At 40.9% G+C, this 25,888-nt stretch overlaps 1 protein-coding gene across 3 annotated transcripts; it reads right to left on the bottom strand.

Annotated features, from left to right (window-relative positions):
• Positions 1-558: 558 nt before the first annotated feature.
• ANKDD1B (ankyrin repeat and death domain containing 1B) lies at positions 559-25,434 on the bottom strand. 3 transcript variants are annotated; one of them, XM_069964631.1, is made up of 16 exons: positions 25,086-25,174; positions 22,412-22,512; positions 18,691-18,794; positions 17,551-17,649; positions 16,662-16,760; positions 14,421-14,525; positions 11,724-11,822; positions 10,289-10,387; positions 9,535-9,633; positions 7,992-8,090; positions 7,813-7,911; positions 7,285-7,383; positions 7,085-7,180; positions 5,443-5,635; positions 4,560-4,691; positions 559-1,345 (listed from the first exon to the last, which is right to left on the bottom strand). In XM_069964631.1, coding segments are annotated over exons 2-16 (1,482 nt in total). In that variant the 5' UTR covers positions 22,413-22,512; positions 25,086-25,174; the 3' UTR covers positions 559-1,286. The 3 variants fall into 3 exon arrangements, with proteins under 3 accessions (XP_069820732.1, XP_069820733.1, XP_069820731.1); XM_069964632.1 differs by lacking the exon at positions 22,412-22,512 and adding an exon at positions 18,947-19,122 and having other exon boundaries at positions 25,086-25,142; XM_069964630.1 differs by lacking the exon at positions 22,412-22,512 and having other exon boundaries at positions 25,086-25,434.
• Positions 25,435-25,888: the final 454 nt, after the last annotated feature.

Raw genomic sequence — 25,888 nt, forward strand, 5'->3', positions numbered from 1 at the left:
TAGCACCACACCAGCTCTAAGCTAGCAGACATACATTGTAGTCAGTTGACCATAACCACTTCACATACAACTATTCTTTCACTGTGCTAAGCCACACCCACTTGGCATGTTCTTCACAGAATGGCAAAAATTCACATAATTTTAGCAAAAAATATGGGGATTGCGCCACAATTTTCAACAGTTTGCCATTTTTCTGATGGGCATAGGTCATGTGGCAAAGGAGCACAAAGAGCAAAAAAAATTGCAGGATTTCTAGAAGATTGTGGAAATTTTTTCTTTTAATAACTGTTATATACACACACTAGATGAGCAAATATTACAGTAATAATGAAGCTAAGCTCTTTGTTATCTCTGCAATCCGCTCATCAACCAGCTGCCTTTTAACTTTAACTTCCCCGGGTCCTGGGAAATACTGGATCCAGTCCTGGGAAACTTTTTTTCCTAGCACTGGATCCAGCTTTTCCCAGCATCCAGGGAGGAGCGGCAGTCAGATAAAAGGCAGCCGGCTGATGAGTAGACTGCAGAGATAACAAAGAGCTTTGCTTCATTATTACTGTAAATCCACTTATCTCTAATATACACTTTAAGGGTAGCTTCACACGTACCGTATCGCTGCTGATTTTACGCACAAAAAAACACAAGAAAATCGCAGATACGCCCCTGTGATTTTAGATGCAGAAAAATGGCATTAATTGACCTGCGTATTATGTATATATAAAAAACACAGCGTAAATTACGCACTGAATACGCAGGTCATTTCATGCGATTTTTCTGAGATGCAGTGTGAACACAGCTTTAGGTTTGGATACAGAAGTTGTCTGAGTCTTTCTTTTTTACTGTATGGGGCATCTACAGTACATATGATCTGTTCCTGGCTTTGTAGTCAATATTTGCCATTTAAAACCCGATTGTGTGAATACGCTCTTTCGAAGTGCGTTGTGGGATTCCTCAATATGCACTTTATTTTATTAAAAGAATTGCTTCTGGCAAAACTGGAATTGATATTTAGGAATTTCTTATCACACAATATTCATGATATCTATACATAATAATACAAGACTTACAACAATACATTACCTAGATAACATATATTGGATTCTATATGGATTACCACATATAGAAATACAAGAACACCACAGGGAATAACATTACATACAATTAGGAATGTGCAAACCATCGCTGATCAGGTCTGTTGTCTGGTCATGGTGCATAGACAAACTCTGATAATGTGATGTCATTGTTTAGTCCATACAGTTCTATATTTTATATAGTCTTTCCATCCAATATCAGGAGATAGTGCACTTCTTGGGCTCCACGCCATCAGTGCTCTCTACTCTGAATCTTTCTGTGAAGAGAAGAATGGATTGAAACAAAATAAGTGAGCTAGTAGTGCTAAGAATTAGCAGCTATATGCTTTTCCATAGCAAAGCAGCCTGCTTACAAAGGAAGGCTATGTATTTTTGCTCAATATTTATGCTCAGCATTTTGCAACCAAAACCAGGAGTGGATTGAAAACACAGAAAGGCTATGTTCACACACCGTTGAAATTGAGTGGATGGCCGTCTTTTAAAGGCAAATAATTGCTGTTCTTTTAAAACAACGGCCGTAGATGTTTATGGGTAAATAAACAGGTGTTTTTTTTGGTGGTTCTGTGGAACACAATAGCAAAATGGCCCTTTGTTCAAAAACACATTTATGCCGATAATTGTTACAGCCATTAGGTGTCAGGCCCAAAATACAGCTCTCTTTTTTTTTGACTGTGTATTAAATTGTTGATTGCCGATCATTTTTACGGCTGTAAAATTGATTGATATACCAATTTTTTTCAACTGTTCGCAGCCCACATTTTATGTATTTTGGGCCATAAATTGCCCAAATAGCCATTTTGGTTGTTTTTGCAGTAGCCCAAAAACAGGAAGAAATTATGGCTGAAAAAAGGGCCACAAAATAGCCCAAAAGAAAAAAAAAAAGATTATAAGAAGGCTAAAAAAAAAAAAATCTGTAAAATTGAACATTTGCTGTCAGATTTACCTACAGATCAGAGCATATTTCTGGAGGTCTGAACATTAATCAGCTTTACAAGAAAGCCTTGTACATTTCCAGTATGAAAGGTGACAGGTCTTGCTGTTAATATTTACCTTTTAAAGTGGACTTTTATGTAAAGCAGCACAGTGCTGCTGACTCTCTTTAAAATTACCAGCTTTATAGGTTAATAAATGGTGAATTTACATATAATGGGGAATAATAGAGAGATTTATCTGAGAGATCTTTGAAGCCAAAGCCAGGAACAGATTATAAACAGGGAACAGGCCATAAAGGAAAGACTGAGATTTCTCATCTTTTCAAATCCATTCCTGGCTTTGGCTTTAAAAATCTGTCAGATAAATCTCTCTGTAAACGCACCATAAGGCCATGTTCACATGATGTATGTGTTGTAGAAATCACGGGTGTTATACAGCACTCATTGTATGTGAATGCACTGAATACACTCCGTATACACTACGGCCGGGAATTAGGATGCGGGCGCGCACGGATGCGCCAGCATCCATTCTGTGGCCCGGCTGGGTCACAGAATAGCAGGTGTCTTATGCCATGTGAACGTGGCCTAACACTGCAAGGTTTGGAGCCATTAAATGAATCAGCAGAACTGCAGGAAGACACATGAAGAGGAAGAGGAAGCTTTATGCTAATATTAACCCTTAGAGGACTGGGCCAATTTAAATTTTTGCGTTTTCGTTTTTTTCTCCTTGTGCTTAAAAGGCCATAGCAGTTGAATTTCTGTTACCTAAAAACCCACATGAGCCCTTATTTTTGCGCCATTAATTGTACTTTGCAATGACAGGCTGAATTTGTTCATAAGGTAAACTGCAGGAGCAGGAAAAAATTAAAGTGACTATGTACCCACAATCTGACCCCCCCAAACCGCTTGTACCTTCAGATAGCTGCTTTTAATCCAAGATCTGTCCTGGGGTCCGTTTGGCAGGTGATGCAGTTATTGTCCTAAAAAACAACTTTTAAATTTGCAGCCCCGTGCCCAATAGCCGGGGCTTAGATTGTGTATGCATTAGGCTGGCACAACCTCTATGTCCCTCCTTCCCGCCCTCTTCATCATTAGCAATGCTCCAGGCAGATAGTCTCCTATTCCTCAGCTGTGTCAGGCCGGCACATGGGCTGGATTGTTAAGACACCTGCAAATGTTCAGCATGGAGAAAATGTTCCAGTGGCATTCCTAATGAGGAAGAGGGTGGGGAGCAGGGACGTAGGTGCGGTGCAAAGTTAGGGCACAGATATTCTAAGCCACACCCGTAGGGCATGGGGCTGTACGTTTAAAAGTTGTTTTTTAAGATAATAACTGCATCACCTGCCGAACGGACCCCAGGACAGATTTTGGATTAAAAGCAGCTATCTGAAGGTACAAGTGGTTTGGGGGGGTCAGACTGTGGGTACAGAGTCGCTTTAATTGTGTGGTGAAATTGAAAAAAAACATTTTTTTTATTTGGAGGGTTTTTTGTTTTTACAGCGCTTGCTATAGGGTTAAACTGTCTTGTTATATATGTTCCTCGAATCGTTATGATTACAACGATATGTAACATGTATAACTTTCATTTTATCTGATAGCTTTTAAAAAATTCAAACCATTGTTAACAAATATATGTTCCATAAAATTGCTCCATTCCCAGGCTTATAGCGCTTTTATCCTTTGGTCTATGGGGCTGTATGAGGTGTCATTTTTTGCACCATGATGTGATCTTTCTATCGGTACTTTGATTGCGCATATGCGACTTTTTGATCGGTTTTTATTACAATTTTTCTGGATTTCATGCGACCAAAAATGCGCAATTTTGCACTTTGGGATTTTTTTGAGCTTACGCCGCTTACCGTGCGAGATCGGGAGTGTGATAAATTTATATTTTGGGCAATTACGCACCCAGCGATACCAAACATGTTTATTTATTTATTTTTATTTATAACATGGAAAAAGGGGGGTGATTCAAACTTTTATTAGGGTAGGGGGCTTTTCATTAATAAAAACACTTCTTTTTTTTTTAACACTTATACTAGAAGCCTCCCTGGGGGACTTCTAGTATAAGTACACTAATCTCTCATTGAGATCTATGCAGTATAGATATACTGCATAGATCCATGAGATCAGCACTCGATTGCTTTCGGCTGCTGCAGCCAAAAACAACTGAGTGCCAGGCCTAGATCAGCGCCATTATGGCGCAGACCCCGGCCGGGCTAGGACACGGGAATCGCCCCTCCGCAATCGCATCACGGGGGGCGATCCCCCCACTAGACACCAGGGATAAGACTGCAAATGGTTATCAGATGCAGCTGTCAACTTTGACAGCTGCATTTGATTACTGAATTAGCGGGCACGGCAATCGGACTGTGCCCACTAATAGTCGCGGTCCCGGGCTACATGCGGCACCCGGGACCGTGGTGCTTTAGAGCGGGGCCGGTGCGCGGCCCCGCTCTGAACACCCCTAGGTGGCCCAGGACATACAGGTACGCCCAGGGTAATCTAGGGGTTAAGATAAGTGTGACTATGTAATAACCTGCCATCTGTAGGTGCCCCATGGCCACCAGATCTTCATATAAAGACTTGATTGGATTCTTTTTCTGCAGTAAGATGCCGTGAAGCCATATGAGTAACATCCGGTGACCATGTTCCTTGTAGCTGAATTTACCTGTTATTGGAAGAGAAGAGAAATAATTATTGTATATCATTGCTTGATGTTGCCAGTATGGAACCTCATGTTATAAACCATAGTAGAACTTCTAGTGGATCCAGACTCCAGGCCATTTATATAAATTACCAGCATGTAATAATACATTTTCCCTCATATATAGCCACCTTCAGCCTTAGCTCCTGGGGTAGTTGAATTGATCTTTACTCGTTGAATATATATATATATATATATATATATATATATATATATATATATATATATATATATATACACACACACACTGCTAAAAAAATAAAATAAAGAGAACACTCAAAAAAACATCCTAAATCTGAATGAAATATTCTCATTGAATACTCTATCCTGTACAAAGTTGAATGTGCTGACAACAAAATCACACAAAAATTATCAATGGAAATCAATGGGGGCCTGGATTTGGAGTCACACACAAAATTAAAGTTGAAAAACACACAAAGCTAGTGAGCGATTTACATAGCTCTTGATGGCGATATGTGACCTTAACCTCTTCCCGTGACATACGTTTTTATTGTCACCTTCCGAATTCTGTAACTTTTTGATTTTTTTCATTGAGATCATATAAGGGCTTATTTTTTGAGGGACAAGTTGTAATTTTTAGTCATGCTAATTTTGGGTTCATATACTGCAGTATATGGAGACCCATGCCTCCTTGTTGTAGTCCTGCCATAAAAACACAGCAGGCTAAAATAAGTCATGAATCATAGTTGCTTACCTGTCCACTGCGTCTCAATAGCTTTAATCTGCTGTTCTGTGAAATTCCACAACAACGCCAGCCTCTTCCATTCATCGGGCTTCAGCTGTTGATACGCTAAATTCCAGAGAGCTGTGCGGATCTGGCGTGTCTGTGACGAGTGATCTTGTTTGAATGTCACAGGTTCCTCATGGATAACATCATCCTTAAGGCTCTAAGCAGGGCAAAGGAGAGAAATCAGATGAGACAATCCAAATAATAAAGTCGATATATCATTTACCTAAATAAGAAAAAAAAAAATTATGACACCTGATCAGGGCTGGTGCGTAGATCCCAGTGGTGCTGTCCGTTTTTCAAATCAATGCCCGGTTCCCGCCATTTGCACTGGTTTCTTGATAGGCAAATATGGCTTCTTAGTGCAGTGGCGCAGACGGCACAAAGCGAGTGGTGATTTTAAAAATGGACCACGCCACTGGGATCTATGCGCTGGTGCTGACCAGGTCATAGAAAAAAAAATAGAGAGGTGTCAATAGAGGTTTATGAGTTGCCCTATTGGTTATATCTGCTTCTGTAAACTGAATTCCCCTACCGGACCCAGGCTGTACAGTTGCGCTCTGGGTCGTGATGGGGTTAATCTAGAAACTATTCGACATAGAGCACAATTTTCAGAATTCTTTTTAATCTAGAAATATTAAAGCTGTGTTCTCCAACCTATAGCTGTCCATCAGTTCTAAAACTTCAGCTCCTATAAGCTTTTGGTTGTGACAGTGTGTTGAGTGACCAATGGGATAATGTTTCTCTTTGAGGAGAGTAAGAAACCTGTATGGAGACAAAAGGTCCCCATACACCTTATGCTTTTGTTGCCCGTACCCGCTACTTGCATTGGATTCGGCAGCTGGTAAAAGCTGTATGGGGCTCTCCCAAATAACCACCACTAATAGAGATAGGGGTGGGTGGTGATTTTCCCAGGTAAAGCATTCTCACTGTGTCACAACCCGCCCCATATAGAGAACACAGAACAGCTCAGCCGTGCTGAACGTTCCTGTGTATGGGGACGAGGGACAGGACAGATTATTGACGGCAGAATGACCGTTCGGCTGCCTTTAAAGGACAATATGTAAAGATGTGCAAAGCATCTCTCTGAAGACACCTTTTGGACGTAGCTTCCCCTTCAAGCCTTAGGACATGACTGGGAATGTAAGCCAAGCCAGACAACTCTCCAGAAGGAGAGTTTACCCAGGTGTGTTAGTTGATTTCGCCATCATTCACAACATTATACTGTATTCATAGTGTCATACCTCAGTTTACCTACATAAACTAATAACTTAGCTTGTAAAACATGGTAAACCTTTCCCAATTTCGGGTGGGTTCATGCTGAGGAATTCTCGCGGATAATGTCCGCGGAATTCCACTGTCTGTCCGCGAGCACGGCCGCGCGCCTTTCCACCGGCTCCATAGACACCATTCTATAGGCCGGCGTATTCCGCTATAGCGGAATACGCCGGCCCATAGAATGGTGTCTATGGAGCCGGCAGAAAGGCGCGCGGACATGCGGAAAGGTGCGCGGACAGACAGCGGAATTCCGCTGACATTATCCGTGAAAATTCCTCAGTATGAACCTACCCTTAGGGTCGGATGAGAATGGATAATGAATAATTCTTACCTCTACCCACATATAATATCTTTCAGCTTTGATAATCATATCCACAATGAGGGTGTGATTGCTTCTTGCTGCTGCACCAAGTGGCGTTTTACCTTGCTGCAAACCCAGATAAAATGCATAGTAGAAATGTTATAGAAGAATAAGTATAATCTGACAGATAACAATATGTTTTGTGTTTCAAAAAACCTGCATACTGTTACCTTATCTTCAATCCTAAGTTCGCAACCAGCCTTAAGAAGCTTTTCCACCAAATCAGTGTTCTTGAGCTCAGTGGCTAAATGCAAAGGAGTCTGTAGTCTCTGTAAAGAAAGACACGTAAAATAGACCTATGTGTTTCTATGGTTACAGACTACAAGCAAACTTTAATTGTTGTCTGATCCTCCTCCAACAGTACCTCATATTTCTACTTAGAAATTAGATTAGGATACATCACACTAGGCATAAGTCTTCATAGGAGCTGTATATAGTTTTATTTTTATTATCTGCAGTTATGCTTAATTTTTATTCCCAGATGCAAAAAATTGACTGCAACAACTGTACATCCCCATGGTACCACTATATGTTGGGGTTTTACCTATTCAAAGTATAATTGCACGCTGAAGGATTACAATTAGTTTTTATCTATCTACAGTAATTAAGAAAATGAAGGTAATTTGTTAAGGATCAGTCTTGCTTGTAGAGACTGATTTAATGAATGAGCTCCTTCGTCTGGATTAGGCATTACTTACCTTGTTAGTGGCATTAAATTCATATCCAGCATCCATGAGAACATCCACTATATCCATATGATCATTGAGAATGGCCAAATGCATGGGCGTATTCTTATCCTAAAAAAGCAAATAGAAGCCTTTGTGGGTGAGTGAACTACAATTACCATGTAAACAATAATATTGATGTAGTTACTTACATTAGGGAATGGTGTCAAATCGAAGTTGTTTCTAAGAAGAAAGTTGACCAGGGATATGTAACCTTTTTCTGCTGCTATATGTAATGCACTGTATCTTTCCTGAAGATGGAAAGTAAAATACAAGTTATTATTCTTCAAAAACTATGATATTAAACATTGAGATACTTTATAAAAAAAAACTGAATAAATCACTTTTATTTGGTATTTATTGTATGGTTTAAAGGGATAGTTTACCCCCCAATTTCTTTCAACGTAACTGGTCTTAACATGTCTTCCAGTACTTATTAGCTTCTGTATGTCCTGCAGGAAGTGGTGTATTCTTTCCAGTCTGATACAGTGCTCTCTGCTGACACCTCTGTCCATGTCAGGAACTGTCCAAAGCAGTAGCAAATCCCCATCAAAAACACTCTTCAGACTGGAAAGAATACCACTTTCTGCAGGACATACAGCAGCTGATAAATACTGGAAGACTTGAGATTTTTTTTAAAAGAAGAAAATTACAACTCTATGGCACTAGTTGATTTAGAAGAATTTTTGGTGAACTACCTCTTGAAGAATATAAACCATATCTCTCAACATTTGATAGAAGGAAAGACATTCAGGCAATGTGCCAGGCCCCCATAGCCACATCACATATTCACATTATATAAGCATACCTCCCAACATTTTGGACAGCCACTTGTCATTCACTCTAGGAAAATTTTAAAGCCATTTTTATGCTTTTTTAAATTCAAGGATGCATCCACACATACAGGATCTGCTGCAGAGTGATGCATTTAGTTACACTGATATCTGCAAATCTGCTGCAGTTCCTGTATGTGTGACTGCAGCCTTTGGTCTCATTCACACATCACTAACTCTGTCTGTGATTGCAGAACCGCAGACAGGATTACAAATGTGTTTAACTGTCAATGTCAAATATAACTTATATTATATGTCAATGTCAAATATAACAATGTCAAACAAACCTAACCCCTAGGTCACTTCTGGGGGGGGGGGAGAGTTATATAACTTTGTAATGTGTGTTAAATTGTTCAATAATGAGAAAAAAGTTAAATGCCAGAATTCCCCTTTAATGCAAACCTAACTCCTAGGTCAAAAGAAGGGACATGTAGAGGCAAAGTGGGACAGAGGGACTAGGCTTAAAAGTAGGGACTGTCCCTACAAAAAAGATTAATTTAGGGGATATGTAAATTTAAAGGGTTGCCTCATGAAGATAACCTCTCTCCATATGACCTGTTACAGCATATAGATGTCATATAGGATGATCCATTCTCATTGCCCCCTATCTATAAGCCAGGATGAATAGCTAGGCTAGTGTGAACAATCTGATGGACTAATGGCTTATATAATGTTTTAGGGGAAGATATATTCATATGGTGTAGATTGCTTTCCCCCAAGATAATAATTAGCTGTGAGTGCTCCACCCAACCATAAGGAATCACTTTTCCCTCTGTTATGAGGTCCCTGTGGTATCCCGCCTATCTCTATAGGCTATTAGCTCTATAGTTTCTAGAGTTAAAATAGAAGATAATATACATACAAGATTTAGAGTGTTGATGTCACTTCCATTTTGCAGTAAAAGATCAGCACAAGCCTCATGTCCTCCTTCAACTGCCAAATAAAACGGTGTGGCCCCTGCCTAGTGAACAATAAAGAGACTATTCAGAAAAAACAATGTATACAAATATTATCATCCTGTAGTTCCTTAAGGCCCTCATACATTACATATTAAAGTTGGCCAAATTGGTGGTGATGGGGGTCAGACATGATGGATTTTCACTACACAACCCCTTTGTACTTGAAGGGATAAGCCACTGTCAAAGCAGTCTAGCTGTGGCTTACCCCTCCCTATAGTGACACCATCCAAATGTTAATATTTTGTTCTGCCAATGAAATAAAAAAAGGATTAATTTATGAATATGTGTGAACAGTTTAAGTTGTAGTCAACAGGAATGGAAGCCATCCATGAAGAAGCAGATTTTCCAAAGTGGAATTGTATTAAAAACATTGGCTCATTATTAGAGATTTCTAGCATTCTCCCGAGTCTCATAAACCACTTTAAAAAGAAGTGTTGAGAAATATTCATAGTTAGTTGGACTTTTGGATAATTATAGGTATGTATCCCTCAAAAGTGAATCGGTAACTAAACTTTGGAGACCACTCTGAATAAGGATCTCAATTACTGCGGTCCTGTATAGCCATTGTAGCGGGTCTGATATAAGCTCATCCTCAAAATACAGTACCCAGCATATTTGAAGGTGTTCTTTCTAGATATCCATCATGGTCATATATACCTTATTTGGCCTGTCCTTTTCAGTAAAACGATCCAGCAGGGCCTGCACCACTACAGCATGACCATTAGCAGCAGCCAGATGTAGAGCCATGTTACCACTCTATAGCAAGAAAACATGAAAAGCAATAATCAATGAAGTGATCACACAAGACATCATCCAACCTGGTTCTAACTGTATATTAGTAGAATGAATATATATATATATATATATATATATACATTCCTCTTTCCCATCTGTACTGAGAAGCTTCCCACATGTTCCAGGTCATGCAGCGGTAATAGAAACCAATATGGTTCACATTACCCTCAGAATAGATACAGCAGGTATATATAGTACAGATACAGTATAAGGCCGATATAGTACGTGTTAACTAAGATGAACTAACCCTACCACAGGCACAATGGGGAACAAAAATGACTACAAATTAGCGACAAATTCTGAGATCTCAGCAGAAGTTTGTAAAATGTTTGCAGATGTTTATGAATTATTAATAGGAGCTATAAAAGGACAAGTGTTCTCACCGGAGAATAGCAAAGCTGACTAGATGGTTTGTAAAGCACAAGGGGGTGACGGATTTGGGATGGTGCAAAATAATGTCAGAAAATTTAAATAAAATCAGAAACTTTACTGTACACAAGAATAGAAGCCGTAGGAGTTCTCTTTAAAGGCCACACGAGTCTCTAAGTGCATGGTGGCCATTATCTATCTATTTACAGCCCATTAGTCACAATGAGCATGAAAGTGAGCTGTTACATGGTCATTGGTCTCTATTACCGTGCAATGTCCACTCCTGTTATCTCTACTGACACTCTAGTGCACAGCCCTGCTGCAGCAGGAAGACTCTCTCACTCTCTTTCTGTAGGATTGCCCCATTCACTAAAATGGATCTGAGCTGAATTACCAGACACAACCCATTGACTGAGGTAGCGCTGTTTCTAGAAGTAAGCTGCTGGGTGTTTCTAACACTTAGGAATTGATGAAAAAATGTTTCATATGTTTCCACCCATGCTTGGACTTTGAACGTCAGTCCAGAGGTTTAGCTCGGTAGTCTATCTGTATTTGCCCAGGGAACTACAGAAGTATAGGCAATAGGACCATAGGGTTTAAATCTGACCAAGGAGTCAAAAAAGTTTCTATATTCTTACTAATGTCTTAATAAAGATTGCTGACTGACTATGTGAATGTTATTACAATAGTTTGTCCATCCTTTTTGAATTGGAAATCCCCCTATAAGAACATTTTATTGGCATATATATAAGATATACACACACACCTAGCACTGGTGGCAATGTAACAAAACAACCGGAAAAACTTGTTAGGTGACTTTAAAGAATATTCAAGCAATCTACTAATTCTCTGGAGCATACTCTTCTGTCACCATGACATATGTACCATAATTCACTATTTCTTGCTGCCAAACAGAACAATACTACACCTTGTCTTCCTGAGATGTGAATAGTCCCATAGAAAGCAGATTATTGATCATGTTAATATGCCCATTCTCAGCCGCCAGATGAAAGGGTTCTCTGCCTTTCTGAAAAAAAGAAAAAAAAAAAAACTCTGCAGTTAGAAAATGATATATTGTTATACATATATATCAAACAGAGTTGTACTTGAAGCTCATAGGCCTCAATGTAAAATCTGACGGCAATCTCTGTGAGACACATAGAAGCATGGTGGGACAGACGATAGTTGACAGTTACTTTGGCACAACCTGATCTTGGCGGAACTTTGGATGTATATCGACATCCCCACACCCAGTGAAACAGCTACACAGGAAAAGTTTTGTGAAGAAATAAAAGTTATTTGTTTATGAATCCACATCATTTAAGAGGAGGAGCCCCCTTATAAGTTTCCTCAATGCGCTGCTCAGTGGTAGCAGAAGTGTTCAGAGTTAGAACACTTATCCACATCCCCTCCCCCCTCCCTTTCAATCTCAAGAGTGGGAACCCAAGTTTTGGATTTTTTTTTTTTTTTTATGCAGCAACAAGTCCTACATGCATGCTGCAGCCCCAATTATTGCCTATGAAGCTGCCGGAGACAGCTGAGTACAATGCTCCGCTACCTTCAGCAGCTTCATAGACAATTCATGGGGTAGCAGGACCAATAAAAAGACGTTGAATCAGGGCTCTGTTCTCAAGAGCACAAAGGGTCCCCAGTGGTTGAATAACTCCTTACAATCTGGCACTTGGGTGTTCTTACTTGGAATACCCATTTAACATTTAGTTTTATTCATGGATTCAAACCATGTAATTGAAGTAGTACAAGATAAGCAAAGTAAATGATTAACCAAGTTGCACAACTTTATATGCCAGATGTAAATGATATGTCCACATTGGGTGGATTTGAGAATCTGAAGCCAGTCCTAAACTGCAGTGAGGGGGGGGGTTACTGCAGATTTTCCATGATAGAAGTATTGATGATCTGACCTAATGCTACGTTTACATGGAACGATAATTCGCCCGATGGTACATTAATCGCTCTATGTAATAGGGCCCTATCTGTACAATAAACCACAAGCACCTTTCAGAAATACTGTGACCGGCAGATATGTCACAAAGGAGTCAGACACACCTTACAGAACCAATATTGGAAGCCTTTTACACTCTGTACACCCAGCTCTTACTAAAGAGGTGTATTGTGCTCTGTTTACATGGAGGGAGGCTGATATATAGTAATCCAACACTACACAGAACAAATGGCTTCTAGGTCAGCTGGAAGGACCCAGTTCTGATGTACTGCATTCTGTATGCCGCCATATAAAAACTAAGAAGGACCCTGTTACTGTATATCCTGTTTTACAGCAATAAGGGATGTCATTCTTAACCAGCTCCTTCACTGTTTCTGGTCACAACCAGCAGAATTTTGAATGCAGCTCTGGACTATAATACAGACTGGTTTGGGTTCACATTAATTTTTGTCAGAATTTATTGTTAGTATTATTAGTATTTTTAGCTTAAAAAGGGATGGCTCCGTATGCGGGAATCGGGCTGCGGTTCAAAAAAAAGGACCGCGGCACCGGCTGCCATGCACTGATTGGCTGATGGGGAGCAAGGGGAGCCGAGAGCGTCACACACAGCCGCGGCGCTGAGCAGGTACTGTATGCTCGGGGCTGGGGCTGAGGGCGGCGGGGGGTTAAAGGGTCCCATACAAGCGTGTATGGGACCCATTCAGCTTCACACTACAGGATCCATGGCAGATTTCGCTGCAAACTCGCAGCATGAAATCCGCTGCGGATCCGGTACGTGTGAAGCTACCCTTAAGAAGTTTCTCTGCATTTGGGGCTTAAAGAGGTATAAATCGCTCAAACATAACTTTTGATATGTTGCTACCAATTGTGAGACTAGCAATTCATTCTGTATGTGAGCTTTTCTCTCTATCTCCCCATTCCTTCTGAGGCGGCTGATGTAAACAAGTCCCTATCTGCAACTTTGTAATGCTGGGAGGATTAATCACAGTGAGTTCATTAGCAACTTGACCTCAGAATAACCCAGCATTACAAAGAAGCTACAAAGTTGCAGGTACAGCCTGCCAGGGACTTGTTTAAATCAGCTCACACACAGTTTTTGGTGTCTTCAGCAGAAAGCTGCAACACAGAACTGGGGGAAGGAGACTGAATAGATAATGTATTGTTAGTGTCACCATGGGAAGCAACATATGAAAAGTTATGTTTGAGCAGAATATTCGGTCAAACACCTTTAATAACTGTCAGACAACAGTTATATTTGCTGTCATACGCATACACAGGAACATCAGCCACTCTTGTGCTCTCTATGGGGAGGGGTAAGCCACAGCCAGACAGCTCTGTTGGTGGTGGCTTATCTGTCTGAGAACAAAGGAGTTGAGTAGTGATTTTCCATCAACCCCAACCCCTATCTCCACCAACATAATCTGTTGCTGGAGTCTCAGGAGACTCCCATATATAGATGGCCAAACCAGCTATTCATGTGGGGATCTTTAGAATGCAGGTTATGGTTGTCACACAGACAGATTGTTGTGTTAGTTTAACAGCCGCATGTTCTGGCCTGACTAGGGGTCCAATGACCTCAAATGACAGCTGTCAGGTGGAGACGGCAGTATTACAGATTCAAACATTCATCCATATTACTCTGATATAAAGTAGAACACCTACTGCATCCCGGATGTTTAAGTCTTTCAGCTGCAGCTCCTTCAGCAGATAATCCACTATGTCATTCTTATCATTCTGAGCAGCAAAATGCAAAACATTCATTCCATCCTGCAAAACACAATGATATATTATTTTTTTATATGATACATTTTCCCCATATACTTCACACTAAATATGTCTTGGATGAAGGTTATTAGGTGTGAATGATCCAATGCTCAGATATATGCTAGAATAGCTTCTGCCTCTGCAAAGCCTTTCAATTACATTTAATTTACTCCTAAATCCTCCCTATAATGGACTGGATTTACTAAATCTAATACTTAGGGTCCTATTCCACAGTAACGATAATCGGCCGGATCGGCCCCATTTGGCCCGATTCGGCCGATTATCGTTCGGTGAAATAGAGAGAACGATCAGCCGATGATCATGTCATCGGCTGATCGTTCATTTAGGACCAGACCTAAAATCATCGTTCCCCCACCGCCCATCACTACGGTTGAATAGCGGTGCGCGGTGGGCGACCGACGATTGTGTAACTGAATTATTTGCATTACTTTATCATTTCTTTGTTGTCCCACCCACACAGCGCGCTGTATTCTCTACCTGTAACACCACACAGCACACTGTATTCTCTACCTGTAACATGACACAGCATGGTGTATTCTCTACCTGTAACACCACACAGCACACTGTATTCTCTACCTGTAACACCACACAGCACACTGTATTCTCTACCTGTAACATGACACAGCATGGTGTATTCTCTACCTGTAACAGCACACAGCACGCTGTATTCTCTACCTGTAAAACCACACAGCACGCTGGATTCTCTACCTGTAACACCACACAGCACACTGTATTCTCTACCTGTAACACCACACAGCACGCTGTATTCTCTACCTGTAACACCACACAGCACACTGTATTCCCTACCTGTAACACCGCAAAGCACGCTGTATTCTCTACCTGTAACACCACACAGCACATTGTATTCTCTACCTGTAACACCACACAGCACACTGTATTCCCTACCTGTAACACCACACAGCACGCTGTATTCGCTACCTGTAACTCCACACAGCACGCTGTATTTTCTACCTGTAACACCACACAGCACTCTGTATTCTCTACCTGTAACACCACACAGCACGCTGTATTTTCTACCTGTAACTCAGGGGATTGGGGGATCCAGCCAAGCCTCCTGTGACATCACGCCCTGCCCCCTGTCTGCATCATCAGCCTGATCTCAGCAAACACACACAATGTGAGACAGAGGCATGGAAGATTTTTTGCCTCCTAAGGGGGGGGGGGGGGGACAGAGGGAACAGGAGACAATGTGGATAGGCACAGATGCCATTTTTCCTCACTTCCTGGATTTCTATCAGCTACCAGTGTGGCAGAACCGTACTGATATGGTAATACATTATATAGACACATCTATATAACTTTTAATGTACTTTTAATAGAAAACAAGTTTTTCTTATCCGGAGTTCCCCTTTAAGCTATTTCATACATTTGGCATATGTTTTAGGCTGGGTTCACACTACGTATATTTCAGTCAGTATTGTGGTCCTCATATTGCAACCAAAACCAGAAGTGGAATAAAAACACAGAATGGATCTGTTCACACAATGTTGAAATTGAGTGGATGGCCGCCATTTAATGGCAAATATTTGCTGTTATTTTAAAACAACGGCTGTTATATTGAAATAATGGCAGTTATTTACTGTTATATGGCGGCCATCCACTCAATTTCAACATTGTGTGAACAGAGCCTTTCTGTGTTTTTAATCCACTCCTGGTTTTGGTTGCAATATGAGGACCACAATACTGACTGAAATATACGTAGTGTGAACCCGGCCTTAGAATGCATCAAGGTTTTGGCAAATCCTGCCACATTACAGACCGCCCCTTTTCACTAAGCCCCGCCCCTTGTTAAATGAGAAGTAACATCACACAAAAGTATATTAAAAAAAATATGTAATAAATTAGTTAACTTTATGGAATCTGAAATATTTTCACACAAAGCGTCATTCTGAGGCATAGAGGATTGTGGACGTCACTCCCTTCTAGAAAGTCCAATGTGCCTACAGCTCAAATTGCACCAGTAAAATAGACAATAGCTGACAATTTTTTTAAAAATGTTTCAGACTTTTTAAAACTTTGTGAAAAGTTTATAGAAAAGGGGTGAGGCTTAGAGAAGTTGTAATAGACAACAGTAATAGGTGATACAGCAATACAGACCTGATTTATGGTCTTCTGACTTGCTCCTGCTTTTATCAGCATCTGCACCATTGTTAGGTCAGCTGACCACGCGGCTAGGTGAAGAACAGTGAGGCCATGCTGGAGAAAGAACAGGATGGTAATGCAAGGTTAGGCTATGTTCACACAGTATTTTTGCTCAGTATTTTGGTCCTCATATCGCAACCAAAACCGAAAGTGGATTGAAAACACAGAAAGGCTATGTTCACACACTGTTGAAATTTAGTGGATGGCCATCATTTTATGACAAATAATGGCCGTTATTTCATAACAATGGCCAATGTTTTAAAATAACACCAATTATTTGCCAATAAATGGTGGCCATCTACTAAATTTCAACAGTGTGTGAACATAGCCTTTCTGTGTTTTCAATCCACTTATGGTTTTGGTTGCAATATGAGGACCAAAATACTGAGCAAAAATACTGAAAAAATTACTGTGTGAACCCAGCCTTAATGGTAAAGTACTGTAATTGACTTCAATGGAAGTAAAGCTGTATAAACCCTATTTGTCCACTACACAATTTATGGCACTATCTGCTTCCTGATCTGTTTCACTATGTATGCTGGCACCACAGCTCTGGCAAATAACTTATCGGCAGGGTTCCAACACCAACCTCTGAAATCCTGAGGACAGCCCATCAGTATATTTTTTTCTGGAAACTATCTGCCTTTAAAACCTTGAATTAACTCTCCCCATCATCTCAGCCCATGGGTCCTATGGCAGGCAAACCATTGCTTATAGCCTCATGAAATGTCTTTAGCTTAGTAATTTAGGGTGGCACACCTCCTTTTGCCAACCTCATACAACACCATTAAATTATAATCAAGCAGCAATAGCAATATTAACAATATTGCAGTTTTCCTCTTACCCTGTCCGAAATATCAACTCTTGCTTTATGGTTGAGAAGAAAGGACACGGCTCGATGATGGTTTCCTGCTACAGCGAAATGTAGAGCAGTGCGATCAAGCTAGAGAAGAAGAACAGTCAATGCGTTGTATTTCACATAGATTGTTAAATTACTGTACATACTAGCACACAGTGTCATAAAAAAATGATGTAAGTACTTTCTCATTTTCAGGTTCACAGAATTGTTAGAAATCTGCTAATTTTGCTAAATCTTCACTCATAATTATACATATGAATTATTTTACATGAAGCATGACAGACAATGTGATGAATATGGTGTAGTCAGCAGCTTTAGACAAGCTCCCCGACTGGGAGAAAAGACTAAAACAGAAGAATGTGATTTATGTGACATCTCTAGAACTATAATAATATACATTTTTTAAGGGGTAGCGCCACCCTAGACCATTGTTTATGTTTAGTACAGAAGCTCATAGCCATTTAAGTGGTCAAAAAAGAGAGCCTTTTCTCTAACCCTGGACAAACCCCTATAAAGGGGAACTATCAGCAGGTTGGTGCAAACAAACCTGCCAATATCCCCCTTTAGCTCTTTACCTGATGTTTAGCCCTGGTCCTCCTCCTTTCTGTCTGTCCCACCATTTCGGAGCATTTTGATGCACAGCACATATGCAAGTGAGGTCCTTAAGAGCACGGGCCCCACAGAGCACCCCCCCGGCCCACCCGCAGCCTCCTATGGATGTTCATATATAAATAATTATACCAGTCTCACCAAATACGCATATGCAGGAAGACGCGTCATTGACTGATATAATTATACATACAGTATATGAACATGCATGGGAGGCTGAACATGTTGCTGTCTTTGGGGAGAACATAAACAGGCTATTCCTGAATACATGTGCTGCATCTATTGAGCTCAATAAACTAAAAGTAGTCTAATAGGGACATTTGGTCCGCAGGTACACCAAGGTTTTTATTGACTTGCCATTTTGCCGTTATGCCACTGTATACCACAGTAGAGTTGTAGGTCTGAACATACCCTAACACTCCTCATTATTTGCAAAGATATTCCAGGTTCAAACAGTGGTTTTGACTTTTCAGACCTGTTTAGCCATGCTGGCAGTATTATAATACTTCAACTTACCACATTTCTAGAATTGATGTTCACTTTCTTTTCCTGGAGTGCCATCATAGTTTCCACATCATTTTTCCTTGCTGCTTGATGAAACTCCATTTCAGCTTTTAACACTGAAACATAAAATCAGCATAAAAAGTTAGGGGAATAAAATTTTCTTTTCTATTTAATTTTCTTTTATTCAAGATCATAAAAAAGCTCAGACTTTTTTTTTTTTTCAAAAGAGTCGGGAAGGAGGTGGATGAACATAACAACATGCACCTACCTCCCCGGCTCCAGCACTGGGGTCCGCTATCATCCGCTCCAGTTCCCAGTCCCTGGTCGCTTCTAGGAGTGGGGACCTGGGATGTGACGTGCTAGGCTCGCTTAGCCAGTCAGTGGCCGTTTTTTCGTAACCCCTTTGAGCAGACAGCCGCGGAGAGCGGAGGCACGCGAGCCCTCCTAAAGAGAAACAGTGTCACACTGAGGTAGGCAGGATTCCACAACGGAGAGTTCCACACGAAATTCCGCTGATTTTACTCTGTGTGAACTGGCCCTATATCTAGGGAAATCATATTCTGGAATCTGACACTGCTACACAATAAGAAGCTCATTTGATGAGGCAAAGCTTCTGCATAATAATCCTAAAGAAACAATCTGAGAAAGAAAGCTACAAATTTTGATTTGTTTTTCAGATAAGATGAAATTTTTACCTTTACAGAACGTGAAACCTGCACAAACTGGAAAGATAAGAATGTACCAGTTGGATGGCAGATATGCCTGCTTAGCTGAAATGCGTTATTTTATTGTTCTTTGAGTTTAGCTTAACCAGCTTTACCTTTCATGGGTTATCTTTTACATAAAATATAAAGTTGGGAGACTTTTCTTTTAGAATGATACAGACCTTTCTGGTTAAACAAATAACTTGGGTCCATCAAAGTCTGTTTGCACCCATAGTGACTGTCCACTTTCGCTGATCTATAATGTTGTCTCTATATCCCTACTACAGCTTAACCAACCTTGGACATTTCAAAGACGATTGCACTGGACATTCTGTATAGATTTGTTCTGCCCCCCGACCCCCATGGTCCTTATGAATAGTAGGCTACTAGCTTACAGCTTGCTCAATTACCAATGACAGCAAACATGATGTATTTTAGAGAACATTTCTCCTTTATATAGCTAATGTTACAGAAAACATACTAGGACCTACTTAACTGGCCAAAATTACTCCTCAAACCTAAAAAAGGCTGTAATGTCTTGGCCACTATGTGTCTCACTTCCCTGACCACTGATGTCCACTACCTGTTGTTAAGGGAATTCCATCTCTAGTAGAACAAAACAAAACAGAACACATAGAGTGGGGGTGGGTCTCAGTTAGTGCTGGCGCTTGCTCATCAGCAAGTTTGGTGCTTATTTGCAGTGCCTTCATATGGCATAACTAATTGAGCGGCCTGGCCGCACAAACGTTACCTGCATCATTCATGGGGCCATTTAAAACAAGGAAAACTGACAGCAAAGATTTCTTCACCCCGTGCTGACAGTGTCACAGAGGTAGGTCTGTGACACTGTGAGCTCACTCCTTCTCTTCGGGCCGCTGCTGTGTCTTAGTGTCAGGGAGAAGAACGGTTGCTAACAGCGTTACAGACCTACACTGTCAGCCCGGGGTAAAGAAGGTGAAGATGCCAGATAACACAGCAGGGCAGATGGTAAGTATGCACTGCTTATGTGTTGGGCATCAGAAAACTGGCATGTGTGTGCTGTCAGTTTCCATTGCTATCAGCAGCACATCAGGAAGATGTGCAGCCGATAGCAATATAGTTTTCAGCAGTGCAAAGGATGCGATCAGCCGAGGACAAGGCATTTTCCCGCTCCTCGGCTGACGATACTGTAAGAGGCCCTTTACACTAGCATGAAAACTAGTGTTCTCCAGCTTGTGCGCATTGCATAAAACCTGTCTCTTAAGACTTATCATTAGGAAACTGTTCATTACACAGGTCAACAAAAAAAAAATTTTTTACTGGTGTCCAATATATTTTAATGAATTTGGGGTATTTTTGGGGTGCTGATTCTGAATATGCTATCAGTTTTGCCAGATTGGCTCAAGTTTTTGAGATTTTTGGTATCTTATTTATAGCACTTGTTGGTAAATGCGACGCATCATCTCATTAATTTCTTTGGATTAGTACTTGAACTGAGCAGTTCTCAATATAGTTTTTTGTTAAAGGACAAGTCCGGCGAAAATTATTTTTTTATATGTTATTACTTATGGAAAGTTATACAATTTTCTAATGTACATTAATTATGGGAAATGCTCATATACTGCTATTTCCCTTAATTTAGTGTATCAGGAAGTGTTAGAATTATCTCTGAAGCAGTGACGTCACTACCAACGGTGTAATTCCTATGGAGTGTCCAGCAGGGGGCGCTCTATATATAGAAGTCAATGAGTACCATTGACTTCTATATATAGTGCGCCCCTGCTGGACACTCCATAGGAATTACAGTGTATGTAATGTAATGTAATGCACTGTACTGTTGTGACTTTATGAATACATTTATGGAATACTTTGGGGAGCAAGTGTCCTTGCTCCCCAAAGTATCCCATAAATGTATTCAATGAATACATTTGCAGGGCACCGAGCAGGGAGGGAGAGAGGTGCCATCTACCTCCCCCCCCTTGCTCGGTGCTGGGAACATATACAAAGCACTACTCCCCCATTATCTGCAGATAATGGGGGAGTAGTACCTTTTGCTATCCCTATCACCGCCCGCGCCGCCGCCGCTCACACAGGGGCTGCTATTCATGCCCCCGCCGCTCCCCCTCCTCCTCCCGGCATCAAACTTACGATCGCGCTGCTGATTCCCCGCCGCCCGCGCCGCTCCTAACTACCCGCCCGCTCGCTCGCCCGCCCCGTTCCTGGCCGCCGCTCTCTGCTCATGCCGGCCGCGTCAGCCCGCCCCCATCCCGGCCGGGGACACCAGGAAGCGCCGTGCTCCCGGCCGGGGTGGGGGTGGGCTGACGCGGCCGGCATGAGCAGAGAGCGGCGGCCAGGAACGGGGCGGGCGAGCGAGCGGGCAGGTAGTTAGGAGCGGCGCGGGCGGCGGGGAATCAGCGGCGCGATGAATAGCAGCCCCTGTGTGAGCGGCGGCGCGGGCGGTGATAGGGATAGCACAGGTACTACTCCCCCATAATCTGCAGATAATGGGGGAGTAGTACTTTGTATATGTTCCCAGCACCGAGCAGGGAGGGGGGAGGTAGATGGCACCTCTCTCCCTCCCTGCTCGGTGCCCTGCAAATGTATTCATTGAATACATTTATGGGATACTTTGGGGAGCAAGGACACTTGCTCCCCAAAGTATTCCATAAATGTATTCATAAAGTCACAACAGTACAGTGCATTACATTACATTACATACACTGTAATTCCTATGGAGTGTCCAGCAGGGGCGCACTATATATAGAAGTCAATGGTACTCATTGACTTCTATATATAGAGCGCCCCCTGCTGGACACTCCATAGGAATTACACCGTTGGTCGTGACGTCACTGCTTCAGAGATAATTCTAACACTTCCTGATACACTAAATTAAGGGAAATAGCAGTATATGAGCATTTCCCATAATTAATGTACATTAGAAAATTGTATAACTTTCCATAAGTAATAACATATAAAAAAATTATTTTCGCCGGACTTCTCCTTTAATTAGTGTTCTAAAAGTTTGTTCATAGCTTGATTTTTGCACTAACTTTATGTTGTTGTCTGTTTTCCAGTGAAAAGCATGAACTCATCAAGAAGAAGTTGTCTTAACGATCCAGACTCATTCTGTTACATTTGTGGTGAATATACACTGCAAAAACATAGAAGAAACATAACAGACTTCATAAAAAAAGTGTATTTGGCCTATTTTGGGGTTGTGCTTGGGGACCAAGACAAGTCTTGGGCACCACACAGTGTGCAAAGCATGTATCGAATTATTACGAAAATGGAGCAAAGGACAAAGAAAAAGCTTCAAATTTGGTGTTCCAATGGTGTGGAGAGAGCAAAAATCTTTGATGGTCCTCAAATTCGGAAACTCATTAAAGATTCAAATTTTCCTAAGGAAATGAATGACATTGAAGCTGCTGCATGGTGTAGTTTTGTGTTGGTAGTGAAGAACTTCTTGGGAAATAAAAAGGCAGACAATTATGAAGAACTGGTACAAAACATGCTATTGAGATTTAGAAATCTGGGTGTACACATGAGCATTAAATTGCATTATCTTCACAGTCACTTGGACAGATTTCCAGAAAACCTTGGAGAATTTAGCGAAGAACAAGGGGAGAGATTTCATCAGGATATTATGGTGATGGAGGAAAGGTACCAAGGCAGATGGGACAGACATATGATGGCTGATTACTGCTGCAGCGTGAATCTACAGCGTGACTGCCCGAATAGCTCACATAGAAGAAAATCATATAAAAAGCGCTTTTCCAGCGATTAAATGTCTCCTATCTTTCATGTCTTGTTCATTTTTGAAGATTACTTTCTAAAACTAGTTAAAATAAACTAAAATCAACATTTACTTTGTTAAATTTATTGTATTCATGACAATATCAATAAAGTTAATGCGCGTGTAGCAAATTACGTCTTTTTACACATTTCACAAAAAATCTCAAAAACTTGAGCCAATCTGGCAAAACTGATGACATATTCATAATCAGCACCCCAAAGTTACCCTAAATTCGTTGAAATATCTTTGGCCCCAAAAATGCTGTTGACCTGTGTTATAGAACTGTAAAGTATTTCTTTATTCTTTACTCTGCAAAATCTTTGTCTGCCAACATCCAGTAGTCATCATCATTTTTCTAGATGCCCATATAACTAAGACAGTGAAAGCGAGTCAGAAGTCAGAAAGAGTTACTATTGATGTAGATGACAGGAGCTTCATAATAGTCCTGTATAGTACTAATGGTGTACCATAAAAATAGTATAAAGCCACCATCACTTGGTAGCAACTCATCCTAGCACAGATAGTTCAATATAGAGCATGCAGTACTGTGGAGAGGTGGTACTACAGCCAGTACACCACTAATGCAGATGTGCAACCAGTGAAATGCCAACTCTTGTCAAATTATTCAGCCATACACGTACCACAGATGCGGACTTTCTGTAGCATTTATGTTGAGTATAACTTCAAGGTTCAATGGCCCAGGAAAGATTGTATGTTGAAAATATTCTAACCTAAGGCCATTGTAACTATAAGGAACAACTGTATAGATATAGCCAAAACTTGACATAGAAAGTGCAGAGATAGCAGTCACACATGGGCCCTTAATGCCTGAGGCCATGTGATTGAAGCATTCCTTGTATCAGTGTTATAGAAAGACAGTTGTCAATCAATACTAATTTATCATCTTACCAGAAGCTATATTTCCCAAATATGATCCTGTACCGATCCTGCTGTTACTCCATGCTTTAGCAGTCACTTTCTTTATATGCATCTCATAAAAATGCACAGAGAACGTAACTTCCAGTCTACACAGTAAACACTGGGCAGTTAGAGCTCTGGTCACCCAGGCAAACAATGATATTGTATATGGAAAGTATATGGTAAGATAATTATCAGCTCTGCTATGTTATTAACTAGGGGGGAATCCCAACCAAGAAGCAAAAACAAACAAAAAAAATTTGTGGAGTGTTTCTTCAACTTCAGTTATTGGAAGTTTTCCTCTGCTATACAGCAAGTAGATTGCTGTTCTGCTTTTAAAATAAATATGAGGTTTCAGAAGTGTTTGCACCGATTTGATATATTTGTCTTTGAATCAATCATTGCTAAGAGAATCATGCCTGTGCTAGACAGCTCAAACCATTCATAAACTAGCACTGATGTCTGTGATCAAGGCTCGATCAAGTCATGTGACTGGGCAGCACAAATAATCCTTAGATCGTTCATGTGGCTCTTTCCCCGTCCTGCATAGGGAGATGTCTGGCCAACAAGCATTGCTTGTTCGTCAACTGATTGCTTGTCCTATTACACAGGGTAATATCAACCTTTTTGACAAAGAATTGCATTGTGTAAAAGCACCATTAGAGCCATCTCTACAGTAACAGCATTATGGTTTCCCACCAAGGTGCTTCAAAGCAGACACCCCTTGTAGAACCTAGTAGTAGCTGGACCACACCATGTCTTTAATAACTGTGGAGATGGCTATAAGGGCTCATTTACACAATGCAATTCTTTGTGAAAAAGAAGATGCATATATTTTCAGGGCAAGGTTTATAATATACCTATAATATATTTGTAGTGTTTTCTAGCATGCTGTAGGTGGAACTTGAAGTTTATTTAAGTTGAGGACATCTACAGGTACTAACTCTACAAATTCAGCACATGAACTATTTTATTTGCTTTCAAAGAGTCATTAAGTATTTGCTGTGACTTACGTATCTCGTGGTCTTCAGTCGGAGGGTCATGGCTGTTTATATTCCTTACAGTCTGCACCAGTCCATTAACATTGCCAATCATCTTCTGGGCTCTCTCTCTTCCCATTTCAAGCAGCCTTGTTTTCCTATCTTCGTTCTTCTTACTGTTGTCCTGTTCCCTCATCTCTGCGTTTCAGTATTTAACCTTATTCGATTCTCTATAATATCTAATTGCACTTGTATGAACCCCTTTACAGTGCTACAACAAGGTCAGTCTACATAGGAATTCCTCCATGCATGAACTCTGTGCGGTCTGACGTTTTTCTGCTGTTTGAACACATTAGTATAGAGACTTGGGCTGGGTTGTCGATCAGGTCTCGCCTCTTTGTCACCGTCAGTGATTGGAGTCCCCTACATATGTAGTACAACCGGCCCTGGGTGACTCATACCTGAAGGCACTTGTGACGTAAGAAATCATAAAATTCACTCCAAACAGTCATTAAAGTAAAAGTAAAGTAGACATCAGATCAGACTATAACAAAACGGTGAAATAGGAGGAGAGAAAAGTGCACCTAATCCCAATCCATCTAAATATTTGCTTATATGGAGAGCTTTCCATTGCTTAAAGATTAAGTAAACACTTCTTATGCAGAGCTACAAGTAGAATTACCAGTGTTAGTTCTCTGTATTCGCAGCATAAGCAATGACTGTATGTAGAGATGAGCGAACCTCGAGCATGCTCGAGTCCCTCCGAACCCAATCGTTCGGCATTTGATTAGCTGGGGCTGCTGAAGTTGGATAAAGCTCTAAGGTTGTCTGGAAAA

The sequence above is a fragment of the Dendropsophus ebraccatus genome, chromosome 3 (assembly GCF_027789765.1).
Source record: "Dendropsophus ebraccatus isolate aDenEbr1 chromosome 3, aDenEbr1.pat, whole genome shotgun sequence".
Classification (NCBI taxonomy): Eukaryota; Metazoa; Chordata; class Amphibia; order Anura; family Hylidae; genus Dendropsophus; species Dendropsophus ebraccatus.

What these genes read in the sequence shown, in the direction of transcription:
- ANKDD1B (XM_069964630.1), bottom strand. Translation starts at nt 25,248, where the DNA reads ATGAGGGAACAGGACAACAGTAAGAAGAACGAAGATAGGAAAACAAGG. An exon ending in GAGTTGATATTTCGGACAGG is followed by an intron (nt 16,761 to 17,550) that starts GTAAGAGGAAAA and finishes TTCTTTCTCCAG; the next exon opens with CATGGCCTCACTGTTCTTCA. An exon ending in AAAAGGACAGGCCAAATAAG is followed by an intron (nt 9,634 to 10,288) that starts GTATATATGACC and finishes ATTGTTCACTAG; the next exon opens with GCAGGGGCCACACCGTTTTA.